General features: G+C 38.0%; 1 protein-coding gene across 1 annotated transcript in view; it reads right to left on the reverse strand.

Annotated features, from left to right (window-relative positions):
* Positions 1 to 5,268: 5,268 nt before the first annotated feature.
* Positions 5,269 to 21,650, reverse strand: part of CFTR (CF transmembrane conductance regulator) — a 181,023-nt gene continuing 164,641 nt past the window's right edge. Inside the window, exons 25-28 of the mRNA XM_068972401.1 lie at positions 18,014 to 18,103; positions 8,115 to 8,287; positions 7,383 to 7,488; positions 5,269 to 5,968 (exon numbers count right to left, since the gene is read on the reverse strand). Of these exons, the coding sequence (XP_068828502.1) occupies positions 5,768 to 5,968; positions 7,383 to 7,488; positions 8,115 to 8,287; positions 18,014 to 18,103 (570 nt within the window). The 3' untranslated portion in view covers positions 5,269 to 5,767. The remainder of the gene's footprint in view (positions 5,969 to 7,382; positions 7,489 to 8,114; positions 8,288 to 18,013; positions 18,104 to 21,650) is intronic.

Raw genomic sequence — 21,650 nt, forward strand, 5'->3', positions numbered from 1 at the left:
AAAAGCGAAAAAAAAAAAAAAAAAAAAACAGTTAAAGAGACTGAACAAGTATTAGAAATAGAGTCAGATATGCTAGGAATTATCAGACCAGGAATGAATAAAAACATTAGATAATGTAACCAAAAAGGTAGAGATTCTAAGAAACAATTAAAAGGAAATGCAGAAATAAAAAACAATATAATAGAAATGAACAATGCCATTGATGGACTGAATGTGGCTGAGATAAGATCTCTCAGCTTGACAATACAATACAAACCTCCCAAACTGAAAAACACAGAGGAGAAAACACCTTTGAATATTCAAGAATTTCGAGACAACTACATAAGGTATAATATATCTGTAGTAGGAATACCAGGAGAAAAAAGAGAAATAAACAAAAGAAACATATGAAGCAGTAACAACAGAAAAATTCCCCCAAATTAATGTCAGACACCAAACGACAGATCCAGGAAGCTCAGTGAACACCAAGCAGTATTGATGCCCCCGCAAAACCCTACACCTATGCATCATATTCAAACTGCAGAAAATTGAACACGGAGTAAACAACTTGAAAGAAGAGGAAAATACACTATACCTACAAGGAGAAAAGATAAGAATTACATGTGCTCAGAATAAGAATTACTGCTCAGAAACCATGCAGGCAAGAAGAGCCGGGTGAAATATTATAATATAAAGTATTGACAAAAAAAAAAAAAAACAAACCTAGCATTCAGTACCCTGCAAAATTAACATACAAAAATAAAGGAGAAATGAAAACAGTGTGATACAAACAAAAACTGAGGGATTCATTGCCAGTAGACCTACCTTGAAAGAAACTTTAAAAGAAGTTCTTCAGAAACTCACGCCAGAAACTCAGATCTACATGAAAAAAGGAAGACCATCAGAGAATGAATAAATAAAGGTAAACATTTGCAAAGACACATCTGATAAAGGACTGTTATCCATAGTATACAAAAAACTCTTAAAACTCACCAATGAGCCCATGAACAACCCAACTTAAAAATGTGCAAAAGAGCTGAACAGATGACATACCAAAGAAGATATACAGATGGCAAATAAGCATATGAAAAACTTTCAAAGTCATATGTCATCAGGAAAATACAAATTAGAACAACAAGATAGAAGTATACATATATTAGAATGGCCAAATTTCCAAACATTGACAGTGTCAAATGCTGGTGAGGATTCAGACACACAAGAATTCCTATTCATTACTGGTGGGAATGCAAAATGGTACAGCCATTTTGGAAAACAGTTTAAAGGTTTCTCACAGAATAAAATATACTCTTACCACAAGATCCTTGGTATTTGCCCAAAAGACTTTTAAAAAGTTCTTTCCACACAAAAAGCTGCGCAGGAATGCTTATTCATAATTGCCAGAAGTTGGACTCAACCAAGACATCCTTCATTAGGTGAATGGATAAGTAAACGGTGGCAGATCTAGACAATAGAATATTATTCTCTACCAAATGAAATATCAAGCCATGAGAAGATATGGCTTTTATATCTGAAGGAGAAAACAAATACAATTACTAAGTAAGAGAAGTCAATCTGAAAAGGCTACATACTGTATGATCCCAGTTATGTGCCATTCAAGAAAAGGCAAAACTATGGAAACAATAAAAAGATCAGTGGTTACCAGAGCTTAGTAAGGAGGAAGGAAGAAATAAGGGTTCACCAAGAATGAAACTTAATGTAAACACTGGATTTTGGGTGATAATGATGTACTGATTGTAACAAATGTACCACTCTGGTATAGTATGTTGAGAATGGGGGAGGCTAGGGAAGGTGGGGGCTGTTACAGGAACTCTCTGTACTTTCTTCTCAATTTTGCTGTGAACTTAACACTGTACTAAAAAACAAAGTTTATTAATTTAAATACCTGAACTTGAAAAACTAGAATAGAGCATGCTCTGACACTGCGTTCTTGGGGTCACATGTGAAAATAAATTTTTTTTTCCCAGTAAGAAAACAGAGTTGGAGGCTGCAGCACTCAGTAGGGATCTACAGCCCATCTACCCCATAACGGCACCTGCATCTTTCATAATGAAACTCTGCAAAGAAGAAAAGGGGCCCCAAGAAGTCTCGTCAGTGAACAACAGGGATTTGGACAAAGAAAGCCACCTAGGTTCTAGTGTAGAAATTGCTATTTCTTTGATGAGATTTGCTCATGTGTTAAGAGAGTAGTAAAAATAACTACTGCTTATTGAATAAGCTTTCAAAGAAATAAATGAACTCTTATGGAATATATATATATATTATATATAATTTTTATTCTATAAGCCTACACTTTAAAACAGAAATAAGCTAAAAAGTGTCCTCATTCATGAAAGTGGGGACGTTAAGTAGATATTTGTACAACCATGTTCATAAAAGCATCATCCAACATAGTCAAAAGATGGAAACAACCTAAGCGTCCATTGACAAATGTATGGAGAAGCAAAATGTCATATATGTGCATTGGGTTGGTCAAAAAGTTTGTTTGGGTTTTTCTATAAATTGGCTCTCTAGTAATGCTTAGTTGTCCTTAACTTCATTTGAAAAAATGTTAAGATTGTATTGCTTCAGCTGTCCTATCAATGTGCATTAAAAAAAAAAAATTACTATAATTGGTGAACTTTTGAGTAACCATTTTGATATTGAAGATGGAAGAAAAAAGCAATATTTTTTAGCATATTATGCTTTATTATTTCAAGAAAGGTAAAAAACACAAAGAAAGATTAGTGCAGTCTATGGAGACGGTGCCGTGACTGGTCAAACGCAGCTGAAGTAGTTTGTGAAGTTTCGTGCTGGAGATTTCTTGTTGGGTGACGCTCCACAGTTGAGTAGACCAGCTGAAGCTGACAGTGATCAAATTGAGGCAGTGAGACCAACGCTATGCCACACAGGAGATAGCCAACACACTCAAAATACCCAAATCAAGCAATGAAAACCTTGTGCACCAGCTTGGTTATGTTCATCACTTTGATGTTTGGGTCCCACATAAGTTAAGCGAAAAAACCTTCTCGCCCATATTTCCATACGCTATTCTCCACTTAAATGTAACAAAAGATTCCTTTTAAAAACAATCTGTGATGGGGGATGAAAAATGGATACTGTACAATAATGTGGAACAGTAGAGATCATGGGGCAAAATGAACCACCACCAAACACAACAAAGGCCAGTCTTCATCCAAAGAAGGTGATCCCAATGAAGGGATTGGAAGGGACTCTTCTATAATGAGTTCCTTTGGAAAACAAAATTATTAACTCCAACAGGTGCTGCTCCCAATTAGACAAACTGAAAGCAGCATTCAACGTAAAGCATCTGGAATTAGTCAACAGAAAACACACACTCTTCTACTAGGATAATGCTAGACTGCATGTTTCTTTGACAACCAGACAAAAACTGTTACAGCTTAATGGGGAATCTGTATTCATCCACTGTATTCATCAGACATTGTATCTTCAGATTTCCATTTATTTTGGTCTTCATAAAATTCTCTTAATGGAAAAAAATTTTAATTCCCTGGAAGACTGTAAAAGGCACCTGGAATAGTTCTTTGCTCAAAAAGATAAAATGTTTTGGGAAGACGGAATAATGAAGTTGCCTGAAAAATGGCAGAAGGTAATGGAACAGTGAATACACTGTTCAATAAAGTTCTTGATGAAAATGAAAAAATGTGTCTTATTTTTACTTAAAACTGAAGAAGGTTTTTTTCTTTTTGGCCAACCCAGTAGCCTATTAATCAGCCTTTAAAATTCTGACATACGCTACAACATGACAAACCCTCCTGAAGACACTTACGTGAAATAACCCAGTCATAAAATGACAAATACTAATGGTTCCACTCATACGAAGTACTCAGAGTAAAATTCAGAGAGACCAAAGACAGAATGGTGGCTGCCAGGAGCTGAGGGAAAGGATAAATAGAGAGTTAGGTTTGACGGTTACAGAGCTTCAGTTTTGCAAAATGAAAACATTTCTGTGAATAGCTCATGATGATGATTTCCAACAATGTGAACATACTTAGTTACTGAACTGTACATTGAGAAATGGTTTTAAAATAGTAAACTTTAGGTTATGTATATTTCGCCACAATTTAAAAACAGATATAATGTTTTAGACTATCTTACTGGACTTGGGATTCTCAAGAAGCTGTATCTAAAAGAAAGATAATTATTCTGTGTTCCATGATCCTTAGAGACTGAAGTAAGAGATCAATGAGACATGACTAATGAACACATCTGAAAACAGCCAAGTTTCACACAAATATATGGATTTTATTGACACATGATATTCCCTTACCATAATAAGTAGAATGCAATCTTAATGGTTAGTTTGGAGTTGAGAAGGCTGTGTATTCTTGATAGGGGTGGTCAGATTTTGTGGTACCATTTTTTTGGAACTGCATCTAAGATGGAACCAGCATGTGGGCTGGGAATCACACAGGTGTGTGCAACAACATAATACATAGACCCTGGTCAATAGCCCCTCAATATTCCCCCAAGGTTTCCTCCCATCCCAGGTTTAACATAATGTATCATAAAAATAGCTAGTGCCATAAAAAGTCAACATTTCAAATATAAAAATTCTTTTATACAAATATAATTCATAATATAATCATTCTTAAAATACAACCATTTATGAGTTTGAAACATTATTAAAATAAATATTTCCTAGAGAAAATTTCATTTGCATCATAAAACTATAAAACAGAAGAATATAAAACTAATTCACGATTGACTCTTCAGTGTTCAGTGTGCCCATTATTTCTCCTGCTCAGTACGTACAGCATGAAGTGCACATAGGTAGCCTGAAAACACACATCGCCCTCTCTATACCTAGATCTTTGAATTTCATGTACATCTACATGCAGTGCCCACAGTCTTTCTGCCTGCACACTCTGTACCTGGAACTTCTATGTTATGAAGGGTTTTCCTGTACCAATATGCATTAAAGCATTTTTCCAGCCATCCTTCAGTTCAGACATCTTGTAAGTTTGCTACTTTCTGGAAGCAGAACCGTTCACTGCCAAATCAAGAGAGTTATATCTTTGTTCCCTGCATGGGACTATAACAGCCCATATCCCAGTCAAGGGATGTTTTCTGATTGTCTAAATTATTTGGATTTGGGTATTGCTGAATGGTACTAAGCCTGATTTCCAGGACTGGGAAGTTCTGTCTCCTGACAGATCTTAGTGTCTCCTGACACTTAGATGTTGCATGGTACATATTTGATGTGCTGTCTTGAGCCTCTCACAGCATTCCATTCCTTGCTTGGAAATAGGACTGTCTGAATCCTTAATAGGCAATATAGCTGTGTTTTTAAATATCATGGAGAGAGTAGAGAAGAAGGTACATAAACTGATACAAGCCACTCAAGTTCCAGTTAGCACTACTTAATTGTATCCCTAAATAGTATAATTACAGTTCTTCTCTACTATTACAAATGAGAAAGTCTGACTAAACAGGAAGCTGAAGAATTAATCTGGCTGACATTTACAGCCACTTTTTCAGTGACCACCAAAGGAAAAAGTTTTCAGGGAAGGCTGACTGGCGGACACAAGTGGTAAATCTTCAAGGATTTGAAGTACCTGTCACACAATTTGACCACTGCCAGGAAGCCATGGATCCGGACCCACAGGAGTGTCCTTAATTCCTCTTACCCCAATTTTTCCTTCTTTTTTCAAAAAAAAAAAAACCATTCCTCCTTGTTTTCTGAGGCAGAAACTTTTTCCTTCAGCTTCCACGTGTGGACGTCCCGGGCAAACACTTGCTCCGCTCTCTACAGCTTTGTTTCCTGCACCTCTTCCTCTGTCTCCTCCTTCAGAGCGGCGATGTTGGCCCGAGACCTCTGCCTGCTCGAGTTCCGGTGGGGCAAGAGCTTCAGGCGGTCTGCGGGGCTGATGGCCTGCCGGAAGAGGCTCTTCTCGCTCAGCATCCTCTGGATGGAATCATACTGCCGCACCTTGTTCTCCTCTATGACCTAGGGAAGTGGCCATTAGTGAGATCTTGGACAAGGAGGCAGGGCGGGCCACAGTAAGGCAAGAGCGGCGCCAGCTCAGAGCAGGAGGAAAGCCAGAAGAACACAGCATCCAGAGGCTCATAGTTTGAACAGCCAGGGACTGTTCCTTTCACTGCTGAATCCTTTCGGTTTATAGAGCTTCTACCATTTGTGATATTAGATGTAATTTTCTACTTAGAAGCTGCAAGAGTTTTTTTTTTTTAATTGGTACGGTACTAAACAATGTGCTTCTTCAGGGAACTTTCGAGGAACTAAGTGGGCTTTGAAATCGAGTATTATTTTTGTTAGATCCCTTATGTATTAACCTTAAAAATGAGTATAAGTCCACAGCACCATAACGAGTTGGATGTCTTCAACAGTGGATTTAAAGCTTAATAATTTGGAATTGGTCACGGTATGCCCCAGTCTGGGCTTCCCGGGTGGCTCAGTCAGGAAAGAGTTCACCTGCAATTCAGGAGCCCACCTGCTCTAAGGAGACCCAGCTTTGATCCCTGGGTCAGGAAAATAACCTGGAGAAGGAAATGGCAGCCCACTCTAGTATGCTTGCCTGAGAAATTCCATGGACAGAGTAGCCTGGTGGGCTACAGCACATAGGGTCGCAAAGAGTCAGACATGACTTAGGCACTCACACATGCATGAGTTTAGTGAGCCTCCTTCACATGTTCAAGCTGAACCTGATCACAGCCGGGCAAGAGGCTGCGAGTTGGCCCCCTAATTTGTCACTTGAAGCTTAGTAATAATGATGGTAATAACTATCCTTCATTAAGAAAAGCATTTACTTCAAGGAGCCTCAAAATTCTTAATAGAAATGATGCGATACATCATCCCCAGAGTTTCCTTCTGACTAAGCCCAAAGGAATTTGTACACATCACTTGAAAGAATCTGTGGCAGTTTAGAAAGCACAAAGAGAAGGTGGTTGGGAGAGGCACAAAGATGAGCTCCACATAATGGCTAAAAAATGAAATAAACCTTTTGCCAACTGCATTGAAATCATACATCAGATTGCAAGACAATCCAGGCCTGGCCTGGATCACATCCAAGGGAGATTTAGTTTCTGAAAGCATTGGGACTTAGTCTTTTTTATGACTTAATTCCCAAATAAAAGACTCAATAAGTATAGATATTCTAATTTATTAATGTAACTTAGTGATAAGCTGTTATTTTAGATTTGCTGAATTCCAACCTCAACTTGTCGCTCAGATCAAAGTGAGAAACTTGGGCAGGTAGGTATTTTGAGTAAAGCTGGATGGTTGTGTGACATGTGTTATAAGGAAGAGTTTGTACATTGCTATGACTTGCAGGAATGATCACATTGAAGATTGTTATCAAGAATCAAAGGAGAGATGAAATCTAAGGTAAATTACAAACACTCACCAAAAATCGTTGACATTCCAACATTGCTTCTATCCTGTGTTCAGAGAGGATTACTGTGCAATCAGCAAATGCTTGTTTTAGGGTTCTTCGAATGATCTGGTATGTTCTAGAAAAAACATATATATATAACACCACAGAACATTAATAATCTGCCTCCATCCTTGATAACAGACCTATTGTTCTATCAATTTAATTCTTTAACTTACTTCTGTTTTATTGAATCCTTTTAACATAATGTTGAGAGACAGAGTCAGCTACAATCAAGTTTCCAACCATGGCATAGATTCTAAGTTTTCATAAATAAATAGGACAGATATTTGGGAAAAAATTTCACAAAGTTTGAAAAAAATTTCCCAAATAAATATGCTTTTAATTATGTATAATCACTAGTATTTCTTTGTTTTGTGCTATAAATATTTCCTATGGTATAAATGGGATAGTAAGGAAAACCATAAGGATTCAGTTACACCTGTGTAAATATTTCACCATGTGATGATAAGGGGGAAGAGTTTGTATGAAATCTAAAATTATACTTAGAAAACACAGCTCTTATACTGGGAAATAAGTACCTGTACTCATGTTAAGTAGTACTTTTTCTATTGGGCAATTATTTTAAATCTAGAGGGTGGTCTGCTTGCAGACATGACAGCCTGATGGAAATCAATATGAAATAGGTCTCAATGATTCTTTCTCCTCCCTGTATTAGTAAATGACAGGAATTCTGAAACTCACATTGGATCCAAATGAGCACTGGGTTCATCAAGCAGCAAGATCTTTGCTTTACTGAGAACAGATCTGGCCAAGCACATCAACTGCTTGTGGCCGTGGCTTAGAACACAACCCCCATCCACAAGGACAAAATCAAGCTTCCCAGGAAACTGCTCTATCACAGATCTGAGTCCGACCTGCAGAAAAGAGGAAAAACGCTGTGCTTAGGAGGGATAGTTCATGTACTACAGTCTTAAAAACACTTAAGAGGCTGACAATCTGAAAAGACACACAGGAGTTCTAAAAGTTTAAATTTCATACCAACTCCCCTCCACCACCACCATTCTTGCTACTTGGCTTTAATTGAACAAAAGACTGTATAATCCTGGCAGTTCTAAATCACTGGTCTACAGAATATTTCAGTTCTGTACTTTGTCTTTCATGAGATTTTCAATGAGCTCCTATTCTGTGTCAGGTCCTGCAATAGGGTTTAAAGAGATGATGACTGGCAAAGTTCAGGGTTTATAAAGATATCACAGATAACACAGTTGAAGACACGATAATATAACAATAGATAAAGAAAAGATAATATATATAGAATGCAGTTACTCTATCCTAACAGAGTCTTTGACGCCACCTTCCATTCTCTGCTCTGCCATAACAGAAAATGAAATGTAGCACTAAAAAAATCGGCAAGCCATTGAGGGATGGGATGGGGAGGGAGGTGGGAGGGGGGTTCAGGATGGGGGACACATGTACACCCATGGCTGATTCATGTCAATGTATTGCAAATACCACTACAATATTGTAAAGTAATTAGATTCCAATTAAAATAAATTAATTAATTTTTTAAAACTGACATTAAGAAAGTGATCAAACTATGAAGTAAAAGTTAGTGGATGTAAAATAGTGATATATTGGGAATTCACTGGTGTCCAGTGGTTAGGAAACCAACCTTCTACTGCACAGTATAGCTCTCCCCTTCCGCAAAAAAAAAAAAAAAAAAAAAACTAGCAGTTTTTTTTAAACTGGAGATTTAAAGGTGCCTAGATATTAGGATAGAATATGAGAATTCTGTTAGGGTCAATGACTTTTTTTAAAGCTAGATAGAAAAAAAAAATAGATTGAAAGTACAAATGAGATTCAGAAACCCATTCTTTCAAAATAAAACAAAAATGAAATCTTGCCTCATCATGTCACTTATTAAAATAAATGTGAACTGGCATACATATTTTTGCCAAGTGTTGCTGAGTGTTTGAGAGTTAAAGAGATTCATAAACTATTATATCCTGCCCTTGGGAAGTCTGAGATTTAGTACTGGAAGGTGAGATTTGCTCCCACCTACCTGTAATATAGGCAGAAAGAGATAATGACCTAAGACAGACTCTCATGAGTTCAGTGATGAAGTCAGAGATGGCCCACATCACTGTGCTTGTTCAGTAAATATTAACTGTGTGCCCATGATATGTATTATAGACAATATTCCTTGACTGGATTTCTCATTAAAGCAGCCTCACTCTGTGAGAATTCATCAATGTTTCACAAGTTTCTGAGATGGCAGGGAATGTAAACACATTAATTAGACAAAGGGGACTAGTCTGAGGTATTCTGAAAGACTCAAACATAAAGCTAATTTGGGATCTGAATAGCTGAGAATGTGAACGAGGGCTCTCAAGTGAGGAGCTGGAGGACTTGTGTTCTTTCTCTCCTCAGCTTGCACTTTTCATTGGCTTCAGCCTGTGAACCTGCTACATCTCTCCCTTCTTAGAACAAAAACAAACCCCTCACCTGCCTCCAGCTTTCCCTTTAGCTATTATTTAATATTTACCCTTTTGTCGTCTAGAAATCTTAAACAAGGAGTGTGCATCTATTGTCTCTACTGCCTGAGACCACAGAACATTTTTCCCCCCTTCAAACATCTAGTCCTTGGCTTATGAGAAACCACAACCATTCCTTCCCTTTATCATGTGTAGGTAACTCTCTCTCTTCCTGTCCCTTGAATATTAGTCTTCCTCATTGCCAGCTCTCCAGTACTTCCAAGAGCTCATTCATTCTTAAGGTCTCGACTACCACTGATAAACGAATGATTTTTCACCTTTATCTCCAGCCCCAGGCCTCTTTCAAATACTTCTTAATCTTGTTCATTCTCACTAGCCCCAAACTGAATAACAACTGAATCCAGGCCATTATTATCTCTTAAACTTCATACTATAGATCTCAGGTTGATTTGTCACCCCAAAACCCCACAAGAACCCTTCTGAAATAGAGGTTTGACCCTATCGTTTCTCTGTTTTAAAACATACAGTGGCTGTTCTGACAGAATAACTGAGCTCTCTCACATGGCAGATAAGGCACTCAGAACCCAGCCCTCTCTACCTTCACTTCCAGTAGCACTAAACACACAGCTTATAGCTCCCTCTACACCTTGACCTTCTCAGGTCTGTGCCATAGCTTAGCAAGGAGTACCCTTCCCAATACTCCTGATCAGCTTCTAGGTCAGTCAGGCACACAGTCCCAGAAGCAGGGGTGCGAGTTCCCTTGTTCGACTGTCAGCTTCCTGAGCATAAAGACATGCGCTCAGTGCCCTTGCTGGACTCATTGCCAGCCTCAACACATCCATCCATTTGTTCAACAATGTGCACTGAGCCCCAGAATGCTGACCAAACAAGACAGATGCAGCTTTGACGAATGATTTTTTAAATACAAATTTAAAGATGAATTACAAATGGTAAATGGTGCCAGGTTTAGCTCTGCCAGTAGAGACCATGACCAAGACCAGTCACTTCATCTGCATACCTCCGTTTTCTCATTTTTAAGATTCTATAAAACCTCTTTTTAAAAAGGATAAAATAAGAAGTTTTTTAACACTTTAAGTCAGTATTTCCTTCAGATGAATCAGAAATATTGGGGAATTTTTTAAAAGTCAAATTAAGCATCAAGAAAACTACTGATAAAACACTAGAGCTTGGAAGTCACACACAAGTAGCTTTCAGTCTGCACTTCACCACTCCTTTGCTGATGATGTCGAGGGTGTTACTGGAAGTCTCACCTAGCTCATGGGGAAGATATGGGGAAAATAATAGGATAGACTACAGTGAGGATTATAATGGGGATTAAATGAGATAATTTGTGGAAAGATCTTGCCACAGAGTGTAGCACAGGGTAAGCACCTAATCCACCCTAACTATTAGTATTGTTAGAACCTGGGGAATTCTGAGTCATAGGCCTGGTCACTGAAACACTTCACAGGTATGACAGCAAGATTTGTAAGATTTCCCCGTTGTAAGTTACCGTAGAACGCAAGTTAACAGGAAGTATTACAATACTAATGATTTACATCATGCCCCTAGTAACAGGGTTAAGATTTTGCTAAGAATGTTTTGCAGTATGTAGTCTCCCCTTTTAGATTCACATCATTCACACCCTCGTCTATTAAGGCCACAATGGGAAAGCTACTTTAGTGAGTTATACTCTGTACTTTCCTGTGATAAAAAGCTGAACAAAGTCTGTAGTTTTAACCCACATGGAACTTAACACAGTGAACAAGTACCTAAATATATAGCACTGTTAATATTTAGAGAACAAAACTATGCAATGAGTGACGGAGAGGCAGACCATTCTAGGGTGCATTTTCCCACATTTCTATCTCACTGATTAACTCCCGACCAAGTAGAGTAAAAATCTTTTAAAACCATATTCACTAGAGAAAGGTGAACATAAGTTAGTAAAACTTAAAATTTGAAGTCAGTGAATATTTAACATATTAATTACCTATTTCCTGCTTGATATGGTGATAGGCTTTAGAGAGAAAATAGGAAGCAAGACAGACTAGTAATTAGTTTTGAAAAGATACAAAGCTCTTATTACCAACTCCACATGCCAGTAAGAATGGCTTAAATTAACCTCATGATTTTTTTTGTGTGTGTGCTTAGTAAGAGATTCCTTAATAGACTCTTAATAGGAGTTTATTAAATTCTAGGTATTATGGCAGACCTGGGAATTCAAAGATGAATAACACCAGGCTCTGCCCTTAAGGAACTCATGATTCAGATGGAGAAAAAACTAACAAATGGGAAATTACTGCTCAAAGAGAAAAGTGCTATTGTAAAAGAAAGAAAAAAAAGACTGAAAGGGAACTTGCTACAGAAATCATATAATTTAGTAATCTTTAACAGCAGAATTCTTTAAAAATAAATACCTACACTTACATACATGCATATGCACATATATATGCGTGTGTGTGTGTGTGTGTCTATTCTGACTATGTTATTTGCACTATTGCCACAAACCATTTTTCAATAGATTAAAAACAAATATAAACTTTATCTTAGTCTGTCCAAACTAAGGTGAATTTTAAATGTATGGAATCTCAACATTTCTAATTATTTTCATTCCAACTTAGCATTGCAAATAACTTAAAGCATCCACAGTCTGTGGATATAAAGAACTTTAGGGAAAAAAGCATTTGCCAGCTTTCTGTGGTTGAACTGATAAATCATACATACTTCCAAACTGCTATTTACAAAGAACAAATTTTATTTTGTGACATATCAAACTAAAAATTGTGTTACGGTCTGAAAAGGAACAGGGATTTTCTTCAAAGTATTGACTTTTGCAATTGTTGCACTCTGAAATGTTATTATAGAGCAAGAGTCTGTTCTTGTGACAAGGAAACATGAAAAAAAAAAGAATAATAAGGAAAGTGAAGTGTAGTTGGACTGGGAAGTCCCTTGGTAGGTCGTTACAAAGATAGACTCTGTAAACTCCTTCAGACATTTCTTTTGCTACTCTACAGGTTTTCCAGGACAAACTTTCAACTTAAAAGGCCACTACTATCTAGCTTGCTCTCTAAAATAGCTTACCTGACTATTGATGTGTAGAGAAAGAAACTATTTTATAAGCAATCTAAGGAGTAAACAATTACCAAAAAGTCTCCATTCCAAAACCATTCTATCAGTTTGGATAACACTGAGTAACAGACTGGGGTGAAGGAGCTTGAGAGGATAGACAACATCAGGGCACCTCACTGTGGGGAAAGAGTCTGTGAACCAGAAACCAAGGGAGGGAGCTGCTCCCACCACCCATCCCAGCCAAGCCCCAGCGTGCTCATGACAAACAGTGACACCCGTGTGGATCACAAGGCTGCCTTCACGACCCATTACACATGAGCAATTTATTTTTTTCATTTAAATAAATGAATCAAATCATGCATTCATTCATTCAGTCCATATTCACTGAACACCATCCACATGCCCCACACTGTTCTAGGCACTGGAAACACCACAGAGACTCATCCCTGCCCTCGAGGTGCTTACAAGCCCATGGGGGAAGTGCACAAGTTAAGAGGCGAATCTCTCTCTTGTGTGGAGAAAGCCGTGACAGGTGTGGAGGTACTGGAGACAGCTAGGAGGGGCTCCTCTTATCTGGAGCATCAGGGCAGGTTTCTGGGAAGAACTGAGGTGTAAGTAGAGGCCTGAATCATGAGGAGGGGCAGCTAGTGAAGGGCTAGCAGGGTGTCCCAGCCACAGAGCATGTGAAAAATCCTCTGCAGAACAGAGAGCACAAGGTGCCTTAGAGGAACCAAATAAATTCAGTGTAGTTGGATTGTGGTAAGCAGGGGCAATTGGGGAGGGAGTTCAGGGAGAGGCAGAGACAAATCACATCAACCATGAGCAGTGTGGACTTTGTCTAAAAGGCAATAAGGAGCCATAAGAAGGTGAGAAACGAGCAATCAGATGCAAGGCTGCCAAGGGCAGAATGAACTGTAAGGAGCCAGTAAGAGAGAAACTGGAAAGGGGTTTATTTCAAAAATTCACACAACAATTAAGAGTGGTGTGAGATGGGGACAGAGAAAAATGAATATATTCTAGATATTTGCAGGAAACACCCTTGACAGAACGGAATAGGTGGAGACAGGTGGAGAAATTGGGAGTCAAGGATGAGCCCCAGATCTTGGCTTTGGGCAACAAGAAGCTGGTGATGCCATTCACCGAGACTGGAAACGCAGGACAACTGTGTGGCTGGTGCAGCTAAGAAACTCACTTATGGACAGAAGATGCCTGTCCATGCTGAAACATCAGTGAGGGAGCTCTGGACACAGGCAGATTTGGGAGTCAGCAGCACAGAGGAGTTAGTTAGAGCTATGAAGATGCATGATATTTTCCAGGAAGAGTAAGACAACAAATAGGATTCTGTTTAACAGCAACATATAAAAGACGACCAGGTAAAGACCACATGAAAGCATGACTATAACAGCTAATGTTCACTGACTGTTACTTGCCAGGCCCTAGGCTGGGCCTCTTATACATACTAGCTTGAAAACTGATAGCAATCCTACCAATTTATTAGTCCACAATGTTAGGGGTCTACTTTGTTTTTCTCCCTCAAGACTCAGCCTCCTTTCAACTTCTCTTGGTCTACACAGCTGGTATTCAGGGCTCCTAGGTAGAAGCTATCTGGTCCTCAGTGGCTTAGGGTTGGGAAATTTAGACTTTCATAGTTCCAGGTCATTGACAAAAACTCTTTCTCTCCCTTGGACTTGCTTTAAATTCATCCATTGAATGATAAGGCGTGAAATGCCAGGATGAAGGTCTGGGCCTAGGGCACAAAGGGTGAAAGAGCTGCTTTGGCCGCCAGCTTTGCTCCCAAGTCTTAGAGCTTGTAACTAGGCATGTTCCTCACGGCTTCACATGATCCAGTCCAGCTATGCAAAGGTTCCACAATGTAGCGTAGGGCCAAATCCAAGGTAGGAATAGAGTATTTCTTGGCTTGACATTGTCTTCATAAGCTCTTTTGATTTCCCTTTCAGGGAAAGGGAAATTACAAAGAAGGTGCTCTTGGGATAAGATTCAAGTGTTTAACTCTCTGCTATAACTCACTTCATTTCCCTCTAGAGAAACAAGTCACACTAAGGTCACAGAGAGGACCAGACGAGGTGACATTCAATCCCAGTTTACCCTGGCCAGTCCTGGTTGTCATCTTTCGTCCCAGTCTTCTGTCCAGGTAAGTAATGGACACATCCCTGAATGGTCCTATTTGGGCAAAGTGTATGATCAACCATATAGGATTAAACCCAGACCCCATAACTTGTAAGCCAATGTATTTTCTGCTTCTCTGGGCTTTTGCTGCCTTGTCTGTGCTCTATTCTCAGGTTACTTCAACAAAAATTTATCACTACTCTTCAAATACATGACATTAATACAAGGACAGCAGCAGTAACTTTATGAACAACCAATTATTTTAAAAAGACCAGTAAAAAGATATACCTAAATATGAGCTGATCAAATAAAAATCTAAACAGGTAAAATTTTGGCATTATACTGGCATTTAAAGTGCTTATGCTACACCCAGGCCTGCTGCATCCAGAGCCTCTGCCCTAGCAGCAGGCCGCTGCTGATCCATACCTCCACAGGAGACACTCTAACTCAAAGGCAGGTCTGGGGCAGACTCCGTGGTATCCCCTGCTGAGCCCAAGGTTTTGTTTGAGCCCTCTAAGCATCTCTGGCGGGTATGGGGTTTGACTCTAAAGGTAATTTTGCCCCTCCAGCCATCTTGCTGGATGAGGGGTATCCTTTTTTGGTGGGATCCTTCATTCTCCTGTCAATGGTTGTTCAGCAGCAAGTTGTAATTTTGGAGTTCACAGGAGAAGATGAGCCCCTGACCTTCTACTCTGCCTTCTTGGGTCTATCATTACAGTTGGGTGTTTATGCAGTGAGTTTTGGGGCATGAGGATACATAGATTGTCTCCATGTTTCAGATTGTTAGATTCTCATAGAAAAAGATTAGATTGTATATTTTTAACAAAGAAAAATGCCCAAAGGATTTTATTTTTATCTTTAGGAAGAAAGGAAGAGATTAAAAGGGAATTGTCATTTAAGTCATAGTTATTTTCATAGCTAACTTAGAGTTATGATTATTTCGCTATACTATATAAATGTACTGGCTGAAAATTTATATGCATATACAAACATATTGTAAATGTATATACACATACATATGTAAAATTAGTTTTAGGGATATAGATAGGATAATTTCTTTTTAAAAATATATTCATTGCTTTACATTTTTTCTTTTTGAAAAAAATATGGAAATGGAATTGCAGTTATAAGCTTAAATGTAGAAACCTGCTTCATTTATATCTAAATGAATGTTAATTTTTATATAAAATGTTTAAGTGGCTATGTATTTTTTTTAATGTTTCCATATATACTTCTGTGAGAACAGAATTTCTGTGATTTGGAGTATTGTTTTCCTGAGAGCTTTTGAAAATTTTCTGGTGGGTAGTTAAATTTGTATATTATAATCAGTAACCAATGTCAGGAGTATTCTCAGTTGCCTATAATGTAAATAATGAAAATTTGTTAGAAGTATCATTAGTATATCTTATTTTATGTAGCAGTTTGGCAATGACAATCAAAATTTGAATATGTAAAACTTTTGAAATGATAAAACTTGCTGATGGGATTTTACCTATTACTGTTCTCAAATTCATAAAGAAGAAAATATGTTAGAGATTGTAACATAATTTGAATGTCTGAAATATATGTCATTAAAAGAAGAATTGTAATGATAAAAAAAAATCTTAACCATGTCTTCTAAAACTTTAGATTATTTTTATGACCCTGATTTCCTGTAAATTTTATTGTAACTTGGCAATACTTGCAGATTTTATAAAGTCTTCTGTCTTCCTTTCAAAGTTTCTCTCCCACCACATTGTGTTCCTATAGTTCATTCTCTGAAGTCACATCAAAGACATTAAAATGTGTCACTTGCAATTTAGTTAATGTTTTCTTTAAAAACCCTGTTTGTTCAGTAATAAGGAAACTTTGATAATGAAGACGGTTAATCTAAGTGCATTTTATTAGGGGCATGTTAAGGTTAGACATTCAATGGGTAAGTGTTTAAACTCATGGGCATTTCAAAGCTCCTGGCAAGATCCACTCTGAAGGGAGGCAGACAAGGAATGAAAATTTGGAATAAAAAGATTTCCAAATATGTTGGAAACAGTGGGATAAAGTTGTTCTCTAAGAAGGCCTTTGCATCTAACGATCTTAAGTCCCATAATTGTAGTCAGGCACCATTCAGATCTTTGGACATAAACCTCAAGTTTAATAAACTAGAACAACTTATGTTCTCCTTTCTTAAATATGATGTCTGTATTTCAAGAATTATTAGTTAACAGCTAGAGTGTCTATTAAGCAAGCCAAGATTTCCACTTATGCTCTCCACCAACTCTAAATTCCTCTGTATAATACCTTCAATTATAAAGAACCACTTGTTTCTTATAAACAGGCTGTTATTCAGGAACTTAGATTCCATTTCAAACCATGTATTTCCTATAGTGTACTGATCTCAAAGAATATAGCTTGCCATATCTAGGTCATTTAGTATCATATTTCGCATGGAGATGCTCATGACAAACGCTCCCGAAGGCAGCTGACTCCTGGTGACTTCCAGAGAAGACTGTATCCACCAGTTGGTCCTCTAAAATTATCATCACCCTTTCGCTAAACCTGTGCTTTCCAGAGAAGTGTATCATATTAAACCAAAGCTTTGTTCTTGTGCTGGGAAACCTTCAGAACCCAGATGGGGAATAGATAAGAAGGTACGGACGGAAGCTTCTCTGGACTGTGAATAATCCTGGCGTGCTGTAGGTGTCTCGGTCTCTCCTAGTTCATGTCTCAGTGATGCACATTCTGGAGGAAGGCTAAAGTAATGCTCGCCCTGGAGTCTGACCACTGAGAAAAAGTCTAACCCAAAGAGGTGGGTGTTCCAGCAGTATTAGAGTTTTCCATTTTAAATTTATACACACACATGTACCGACATGCACAAAGGTAAATATAAAAAATGATCTCAGCTATGATAACCAATCTTGTGTGTATATGAGCAACCCTTTCCAAAATTACTTCAGTTAGCATCCTTACCTCATCTGCAACTTTCCATATTTCTTGATCACTCCACTGTTCATAGGGATCCAAGTTTTTTCTAAATGTTCCAGAAAAGATGAATACTTTCTATAGTAACAAAAAAAAGAGGAAAGCATGAATAACCTAAACATGTTTGTATATTTCCCTTATTTTATTGTGAAATATTCAAAACAGAAAAAATATTTTAAAATAATAAAACATTCATGTACTTACCACTCAGTTTTAATTTTTTTAATTTTTATATTTGCTTGGTATCTTTTTTTTTTAAGTTTTACTTTATTTTACTTTACAGTACTGTATTGGTTTTGCCATACATTGACATGAATCCACCACGGGTGTACATGCTTTCCCAAACATGAACCCCCCTCCCACCTCCCTCCCCATAACATCTCTCTGGGTCATCACCATGCACCAGCCCCAAGCATGCTGGATCCTGCATTGGACATAGACTGGCGATTCGTTTCTTACATGATAGTATACATGTTTCAATGCCATTCTTCCAAATCATCCCACCCTCTCCCTCTCCCTCTGAGTCCAAAAGTCCGCTACACACATCTGTGTCTCTTTTGCTGTCTTGCATACAGGGTCATCATTGCCATCTTTCTAAATTCCATATATATGTGTTAGTATACTGTATTGGTGTTTTTCTTTCTGGCTTACTTCACTCTGTATAATCGGCTCCAGTTTCATCCATCTCATCAGAACTGATTCAAATGTATTCTTTTTAACGGCTGAGTAATACTAAAATATTACAGCTACATCTGAAACCCCTTGTGAATACTTATCTAACTTCCATGTCCTTAGGATAAAGAAATTGAGATCATTTTAAGTTGTGGGAAATTAAAATGTTTTATTCAGAGCAATATTATTATAAGCAAATATAATATAAAATTAAACAGTTAAAAATTATGCTTATGAGGATTTCCCTGGTGGTTCAGTGGTTAAGACTTCGTATTTCCACAGCAGGGGACACGAGTCTCATTCCTGGTCAGGGATATTCCACATACAGTGCAGTGAGGCCAAAAAAAAAAATTATGTTTATGAGTTATAATGAACTTGTTACAACAAAATTCTAATTTTGTACTGGTATTTTCCTTGGATTTCTTTTATAATCCTACCTTCCTAAGGGATTTTGAAACTGTATGAATTTACAGACACTCAAACACATATGTTCATATGGTCTATAAACCAAGGCACATGTGTAACTAGACAGGCACAGGAAAGGGTTACAACTTAGAAATCAGTGAAAGAATGAAAATCAAATATTTGTGTAACTGACTGCATGTCACAGAGGGAAGGGGGGCAGACAAGATGGATCGTGCTGAGGTGGCAAATTGACAATCTAATTTCCTGTTAAGGAACACTGCACAGCTCTCACCCTTGCTTGCTACATCACTGTCTACTTAAGTCTGCCTGTATAAATTAAAAAAAAAAAAGTTTAAGAAAATTACTGTCTCATTGGGAAATGCAACAACTATAATAATATTTAGGTCTCTCTCTGTATATATGGGTGAACTGAAAAATACTTTTGATGTTAACATTCAGAAAATTTTTTTTCTTTACCTTTTTTCTTTTGCCTTTGGTTAATAACACAGTCAAGAGAGCTGCTAACTAAATTTTTTGAATATTTAATTTTCACTAGCTGCCTTAGACTGAGAGAGAATGCTCAGCACCCATCTGATCTGTGAGGAACTACAGAAGGTAAGTTGGCCCCAGATGAATGGTGTCTGTGCCTTGCCATTGCAGTCAAGTTCAAGGATAGTCCTATTGGAGACCTCATTCCCTGGGGCATAATTTATGGCTTAAGAAACAAGGTTGTTGCCAAATATCTCAGGTACCCTCTGCAGAAGGCAGCAAAATTATGCTGGTATTTCTTAATTTGCATCAAATCAGTTCCTAAGGGATGCTTCCATTGCTTTACAGAAGTGAACATAGACAATATATGACTCATGAGCTCGTAAGAGGTGATGGATATATTTTTTGGTACATCCTCCTCCAAGCTCCCAAGTAAATGAACGTAATGTCCAAATAAACTAAAGAGAACAGACAATGTATGCTATTGAGAGATTCTGATAAAGTAAAGAGAATTAAATAAGAAGTGGCTCTGAGAATGCCAGTCAATTTATTACTAAAGCAATCAGGTTTATTTAGTATCTAAAGTTCAAAGGCTTGCCAATGGAATTTTGCCATTTACTGTGTTTCACATACTTTCTTTTAATATTTTCTTTATATGAAAGCTTCTACCATTATTGAGAAAGATGTGAAATAACAACTGTAAGGGTTTACGAAGCATCAGACAATGCATCACTTCACTAAAGTTATCTCTACCAGGAATTCAGAGGCTACAACAGAGTCTATGGCCAGCTTACCATGAGCCAGATAAGACTCTTTACATGTGTTGTCTTTTTTTATCTTCATATAAATTTAATGAGACAGATCTTACTGCTGTTCATGAAGAAATCACACTTGGGAGAAGTTAAGTGACTTGCCCAAGGTTATTGAGTTAGTAGTTGTAGAGTTGGCATTCAAACCTTTAGAGTGCTCCTCAGATTCATAGCAAAATGCCTCAAGTCCTGGGCAGACCAGTTGGATTCCTGATCTGGAGCTTAGGAAAGATTAAAGGTTGGGCAGAAGCAGCCCAGTGGGTCCATAAAGAGCCCATTCACACTCAGCAGCACAGTTGTTGATTCAAGCACTGCTATCCATCCCTCAAGCCACAGGCTCAGTACCTACACTGTGAATTGAGAGTTTAGCTTTCTCTTCCTATGCAGGACCTGATTCAAAGGATTTTATTTGGGCTACAGGGTCCTTGTAACTTTCACGGGGACTTACGTATCCAATGGAACAGCACAATATGAAATTTTACTTTGGCCAAATGGAAAAATACCAACATTCTGGAGGACCACAGGTAGAGGCTGAAGGTATTATAAGATCAGAGCAAACACAGACGTTTGTTAAGGGCAAGGTGTCTTGTGCAGATGCTGTGACAGTGTAGCTCTTGCCCGGAAAGTGTACCTATGAACAAGAATCCAGTCTTTTTAAGTTTCAGTGTTACTGCAAAATGGGGGAGATGTCATATTTTTTGATTTTCTAAAATCTACTCTACCCCTGGGCTTTTCCATTTTGACAGATAGGACCTTTATTTTGAAAATGAAAGTCACTCAGTCATGTCCGACTCTTTGTGAACCCGTGGACTATAGAACAGTGATCAATGCAAAGAAATAGAGGAAAACAATAGAATGGGAAAGACAAGAGATCTCTTGAAGAAAATCAGAGATACCAAGCAAACATTTCATGCAAAGATGGGCACAGTAAAGGACAGAAATGGGATGGACCTAACAGAAGCAGAAGATAGCAAGAAGTGGCAAGAATACGCAGAAGAACTATACAAAAAAGACCTTCACGACCCAGATAATCATGATGGTGTGATCACTCAACCAGAGCCAGACATCCTTGAATGTGAAGTCAAGTAGGCCTTAGGAAGCATCACTATGAACAAAGCTAGTGGAGGTGATGGAATTCCAGTCGAGCGATTTCAAATCTTAAAAGATGATGATGTGAAAGTGCTGCACTCAATATGTCAGCAAATTTGGAAAACTCAGCAGTGGCCACAGGACTGGAAAGGTCAGTTTGC

Source organism: Capricornis sumatraensis, chromosome 5 (genome assembly GCF_032405125.1).
Source record: "Capricornis sumatraensis isolate serow.1 chromosome 5, serow.2, whole genome shotgun sequence".
NCBI classification, from domain to species: Eukaryota; Metazoa; Chordata; class Mammalia; order Artiodactyla; family Bovidae; genus Capricornis; species Capricornis sumatraensis.